The sequence below is a fragment of the Hyperolius riggenbachi genome, chromosome 2 (assembly GCF_040937935.1).
Source record: "Hyperolius riggenbachi isolate aHypRig1 chromosome 2, aHypRig1.pri, whole genome shotgun sequence".
In the NCBI taxonomy this organism is placed as follows: Eukaryota; Metazoa; Chordata; class Amphibia; order Anura; family Hyperoliidae; genus Hyperolius; species Hyperolius riggenbachi.
In genome coordinates this window covers 192374746-192381497 of record NC_090647.1, presented here as the reverse complement: position 1 = coordinate 192381497, position 6752 = coordinate 192374746, and the positions used below count along the sequence as shown (strand labels likewise).

The 6752-nt window shown below is 41.1% G+C and overlaps 1 protein-coding gene across 1 annotated transcript; it reads right to left on the bottom strand.

Annotated features, from left to right (window-relative positions):
• Positions 1–1216: 1216 nt before the first annotated feature.
• LOC137544904 (zinc finger MYM-type protein 6-like) lies at positions 1217–2800 on the bottom strand. Its single transcript, XM_068266002.1, has one exon. It carries the CDS (start codon positions 2798–2800, stop codon positions 1217–1219), a length of 1584 nt encoding a protein of 527 aa, XP_068122103.1.
• Positions 2801–6752: the final 3952 nt, after the last annotated feature.

The window sequence follows — 6752 nt, the reverse complement described above, 5'->3', positions numbered from 1 at the left end:
CAAAAGCCTCATCAGCCACAAACACACACGGGTAAGGTGGTTCCAGGGTGTCAGGCCAGGGGCGTGGTGGTGGTAAAGTCATCTGGCCCGTGCGAAGCTTCAAGCCAAATCGACTGTGCTGGAATACTGACGAATCATGGGAACTACTGTAAGCGCCAACATCCACATATATAAATTTCAAATTAGGATCCACCACAGCCATGAGCACAAGTGAGAAGAATTTCTTATAATTGAAATACAGACTGCCAGTGAATGCAGGCATAACCAGTCTGACATGTTTCCCATCCACTGCTCCAAGGCAGTTAGGGAAATCATGTTTCTGCCAAAAAAGCTGCATGTTAGCCTCCCACATAGGTACATCAGGAGTTGGCATAAATTCTGGTTGCAGTACTTTCCAGATCAATTTGCAGGTGTCTAAAACTATGTATCGGACTGTACTTCTTCCCATGAGGAATTGGTAATGAAGTGCTGCATATGAATGCCCTGTTGCCAGAAATCTGCAAAAGAAAAGAAATAACATGTATGTTTATTTTTATTCCTAGTTGGCCTCCTGCGGACAAGATGGAAGTCGGTGAGAGATAGTTACAAAAAGGAGATAGAAAAGCAATATCATGAATCCAACAGTGGGTCTGGAAGTTCACAACGAACCAGAATATTGTGGCATCTTAGAATTTCTACGAAAACATCATGAACCTGCTGAGTAAGTATGTCGCTAATGTTAACCTATTGCAATGTTGTCAAAATTGCCCGCTAGAACAGTGAAGGAAGTATTAGCCCCAGAATGCAATTAATTAGTGTGTAACGCATAATCTGCTATCAGACAAGCAAATCTATTGGATGACGTAGCTTAATGTAACCATGGAGTAGGTACTTTTTAAAGTGCATCTTACATCAGTGTTTCTCAACTTTTTTGACCCAAGTACCCCCTATCGCAATTCAGTTCCAGCCGAGTACCCCCTGAATTCGGATAAATATATTTTGATGACATTTAAACATGCAAACAGTAATTACCCTGACAACTTAGGAAACTGTCAACTTTAATTGCAATGATATAAAGTGTGATCATGTGCTATTTTTAAGTAATCCCAAAAAACAACAACAACAAAAAAAAAAAAACAATTGTACCATATTAAAATTCATGGTGGCAAAAACAAGTAGCTACTTCAGAACCTGAAAATGATGCAGTCAAACAATAAACTAGTGTTTTATTCCAGTTTTAGTGAGAAACCTGGGCTTTCTTGGCAGAAATTAATTTCTCAAATCTTGGATTCAGGGAACTGATGCCCACAATAAGGTCGCTTTCTGGACACAGGCGGTTTCTTATTTTCGTTTTTAGAGTTGTGAGATGTGAAAAGCTGGATTCACATAAGTATGTTGAAGCAAAGGGGAGGAGTTCAGCTAGAGCCATTTTTCTTAACTGTGGGTATTCCCTCTTCAGCCTGTGCCAAAATCCGGTAATGTTTTCTGGACACTCTTGTTGTCTTGGTCTTAATGTACTGTCTGAAGAAAGCTCAAACAGTTTTTCCTTTGCATCATCGGGAACCCCAGCTTCCATAATGGCATTCTCATCAAAAGGATTAAGAATCCAAAGTTTTTGTCTGTCATCCTCTTCAACACTTTGAAAGTAATGTTCAAAATGTGACTCCAGATTGGTCAAATGTTCCCTGATGATCTCTTTAACATTCTCAGTCGGAGAGATGTCGTTTTCTTCACTGAATTCCATGAGCTGTGTGAAAGAAGTTAAATTTCCAGCTTCAGCTTTGCTTCTCCAAAACTTAATTTTCTTCCTAAAGGCTTTGATTCTGTCTTGCAGCATAAACATGTTGGTAGTAAACCCCTGTAGTTGAAGGTTCAAATCATTAATTTTGTCAAAAATGTCACTTAGGTAGGCAAGTTTGCAAAGCCACATCTCATCTTCAAAATAACTTAAGAAATCCCTATTCATATTTCTTAGAAAAACAGTGACTTCATTTCTTAATTCAAGCAGTCGATTCAGAAGCCTCCCACGTGATAACCATCGAACCTCTGTGTGAAGTAAAACCGTGATATGATCAGCTCCCATATCACGACACAATGCACGAAAAAGACGTGAATTTAAAGCTCTTGCCTTTATAAAGTTGACGGTTTTCACAGCAACATCCAGTACGCAACTTAACTCTCTGCTCAGTCGTTTTGACGCAAGAGCCTGTAGATGAATAATGCAATGATTCCACTTTATGGAAGGATTTAAAGCTTTAAGGCGGCTTACAAGTCCACTCTTCCGGCCTACCATGGCTGCTGCTCCATCCGTGCACACAGAGACACACCATTCCCAAGACAGTTCCTTTTCCAAAATGTGCTTGTTCAGTGCATTGAAAATCTCCTCTCCAGTTGTTGTTGTATCAAGTTCCTTACAGCCAAATATTCTTTCTTGTATTCCATTCTCACTGTCATCATCAATATACCGTACAAATATCATTAACTGAGCAGAATTGGAAATGTCTGTAGATTCGTCTATCTGTAAAGCAAACTGTTTTTGCAAGATTATCTTCTGAGATATCTGCTTAATTATGTCGTCTCCCATGTCTTCAATTCTTCTGGAAATTGTATCGTTGGAATGTGGAATGGTCTTAATTTTGTCAACTTCAGCTTTTCCAAACATGATTTCAGCTATTCTTACCGCATCGGGAATGATGAGGCTTTCTGCAACAGTGTGAGTTTTTTTTGTTTTTGCCACCATGTGCGCAATGTCAAAGGAGGCTTGGAGGGCTTGTTTTGATGTTGTGGTGTAAGACTTCATAGCTGAACTTGACTTTGTCATGCTATCCCGTTTTCTCTTAAAGAAATCAACTGGCTTTTCCTTTACTGAAGGGTGTTTAGTAACAAGGTGCCTTTTTAACATAGAGGGTTTCATAGAATGGTTTGATAGGGTTTCTCCACATATCACACACAGAGGCTGTGGTGGGACACTTATTTGATGTAAATCCATAAGCTAGGTACATGTCATCATATTTCCTTGTTTTGGGCGGTAGTGACATGCTTGTATGTTCACTATCACTCTTTTTTTTTCTAGTAACTGGTTCATCTTCTGACACAGAACTCTCTACGACTACGTCATTATGAGAATCATCTTTTGAGCCAGAAGATCTTATAAGAAAACGATCCATTGTTATTGCCTTAGTACAAAAAGAAAATAGTAGTGCAAATTAAGCTACAGTATTTTGACCCCACTAAATTATTACTATAATTAGAATTCTTTTTATTATTCCAACATCTTCTGTAGCACTTTACAGAGTACATAGTCATGTCACTGACTGTTTCCAGAGTAGCTCACAATCTAATCCTACCATAGTCATAGTATAATGTCCGACCTACCATATTATTATTATGTATTTATATAGCACTGACATCTTCTGCAGCACATTACAGAGTACATAGTCATGTCACTGACTGTCCTCAGAGGAGCTCACAATCTAATCCTACCATAGTCATAGTGTAAAGTCCTTCCATATTATTATTATGTATTTATACAGCACTGACATCTTCAGCACTTTACAGAGTACATAGTCATGTCACTGACTGTCCTCAGAGGAGCCCACAATCTAATCCTACCATAGTCATAGTGTAAAGTCCTACCATATTATTATGTATGTATACAGCACTGACATCTTCTTCAGCACTTACAGAGTACATAGCCATGTCACTGACTTTCGTCAGAGGAGCTCACAATCTAATCCTACCATAGTCATAGTGTAAAGTCCTACCATATTATTATTATTATGTATTTATACAGCACTGACATCTTCTTCAGCACTTTACATAGTACACAGTCATCATGTTACTGACTGTCCTCAGAGGAGCTCACAATCTAATCCTACCATAGTCATAGTAAAGTCCTACCATATTATTATTATGTACTTATACAGCACTGACATCTTCTGCAGCACTTTACAGAGTATATAGTCATGTCACTGACTGTCCTCAGAGGAGCTCACACTATCGTCAGTGTAATGTCTCTTCCATCTTCATCGCCCTGTTGTCTCTTCTCTGTGACCCAGCAGCTTGTTACGTGAATATGTACAGTACATGCTGCCGGGTTACTGAGAAGAGTCGACAGCGAGGATGAAGACTGAAGAACACAGACTTGGGTAGTGCAGTAGTAGTCAAATACTCTGAAAGGGCGCTAGGGGAGCACTATTAGCTTGGGAGGGGGGGCAAGACCTGATGACACATCAGCTGCCCCGAGGAACAACCTAACATTAGGGAGATGAGTATTTCGATCTAAATGCTTCAGAAACTGAAAATTAAACAGATGCGCAACACAGACGGCAGGGAAGGAGGGGGGTAACAACTAACTCCTGTTGCCACCTGTGAGCTGACCTCCAGTTGTTTCTGGCTGTGAAAGAGGTTTAAACTGGAGAGCTAAAACACAGCATGGAGGGCAACACAGACAGATGGCTACAAGGGCGAGTTATACCTCCCCATCCCCCCTCCTTCCCTGCAGTGTTCATTAGTTTAAATTTCAATTTTATTCTGAAACATTTGGAGCAACGGTACAAATCAGAATGTTTATCCCTATGTAACACTGTTGGGAGAGAGCAAAGGGCCACCTAATAATGCAGCTACCTTTAAAGGGAGGGTTCATGGAGATCAAAAAATATGAATCCACTTACCTGGGGCTTCCTCCAGCCCGTGGCAGACAGGACGTGCCCTCGACGCCGCTCCGGAGACTCCCGGTCATCTCCGGTGGCTCACCCGACCTGGCCAGGCCGGCTTCCAGGTCGGGCTCTTCTGCATTCCAACGTGCGTCTCACTTGGTCGCGCTAACGTCCTCGGACGTCCTCCAGGCAGTACTGTGCAGGCGCAGTAGTTCTGCGCCTGCGCAGTACAGCCTGGAAGACGTCTGATGACGCGTGAGACGCGTGTTGGAGCGCAGAATGAAAGATCCATAGCATTGTGAGAATATATTTGCTTTTACATCCATGGCCATTATTACACAAACTAATTTTGTGCTTTTCCCTTACCAAAGAACTGAAGATAGCCTACCACCTGATCCTGAGGAGGACAAATTAGAGGTTACCCACCACACAAACAGTGATGTAGAAGGGGAAGAAATCACTGCAGAGGATTGTGACACAGCTACAGTGGATGACAGTGACTCTACTACACCAGATCACACACCACACAGCCCACAAAGTATTCCGCCACGCACAACTCTCAGGTGTAGCAGAGGTGTGAGGGTAGCTACACAAGGCAGGCGAACAGGAAGAGGTATGAGCAGGGCTGAATACGACCAGAAGCTGATTAGTTCAATAGAAAAGGCTGTGGATCATATGGAGAAGTGAGAGGATGAAATGAAACAACTAAAAGAGCCATGCACACAGTATCTTTTAAGTTTGGTGCCATTATTACAAAAAGTGCCACCTGATAAACAATGGGCAGCTAGACATGCCATCTCAGAGACACTGGGTGAATTTTTAATATCCAGTATAGAGAACGACTGAACCAACCTCAGTTTCTCAATCCTAGGTCAGGAGAGTAAGTGCCGGTGCACTCCTTCACGCAGGTACACCACCTCTGCTACACAACGTGATACTTGTATTCAAGAAGAAGGAGGCACTCCACAGGCTTGAACTTGCGTTCAGTTTATTGCATGTCGTTACACTACATGTTTCGGGCTTGAGAAATTTAAGGCAAAAGGGTATAAGTCAGAAATTTTAGAAAATCTCAAAGAACAGACAAGAACCATGGACAGGAATCAGTTAATGTTCCAAAGTAGATCAGGGAGAAAGAGACAGCAGAGAATTCCCTATGTATTACAATACAATGACTTGTCAAACACAGTACGCAAAGCTGTAAGGAAGTACTGGTCCATAATCCAAAACGATAGAGAGTGTGGCCACCTGTTTAAGGATTATCCTGTATTTGCCTATAAAAGAGGGAAAACTATCGGTGAAATAGTGAGTAACAAGGATCTGTCGAGAAAAAAGAAATCGAGATTCCAGGGAACAAAAAAAACCGGAACCTTTCCTTGTCTTTCATGTAATTGTTGTGGAGCCGTAATGAAAGGGGACTGGTTCCCACATCCCCGCACAGGCGAAAAAATCAAATGTACAGGATATTATACTTGTGAAAGCGACTATACTGTCTATGCCCTTAAATGTCCCTGCGGATTGTTCTATGTGGGTAAAACCACCAGGGGGGTGAAGTCCCGCATCCAGGAACATAAAAATAACATAAAAGGATTTGCTAAAGGTGAAAAAAGACATGAGACCTCAGTATCTAGACACTTTGTGGAACATGGCCATAACGTGATTCAATTGAGGTGGCTAGTATTAGATCAGGTAGAACCATTGCCCAGAGGGGGAGATAGAGAACGAGTGCTATTACAGAAGGAAATTAGATGGATCAAAAGACTTGATTCTGTGTCACCAAGAGGTCTGAATGAACAAGTAAATTTAAAATGCTTTCTATGATTCTGTTGCAGGAAATGAACTGTGTTGAAGTATCTCATGAAATTGACAAGAAACTGTATGTAAAATAATCATGGAAGTAATTGAACTAACATGTCTAGAGCGTATTCTCTCATCAGTTTCTCCAGGGTAGACCCCAAGGGGTAGTGCCCTGTGAAAGTGACTTTTTACCTTTTAGTTTTATTATGATTTGTTCAGTACTTGTATTTTTAATTTTTTATTATATTTGTTTCTAGTCTCCTCCATTTAGCAGCCGCTATAAGCATGGAGGATGTATGATGTTTATATTTAACCTGTGAC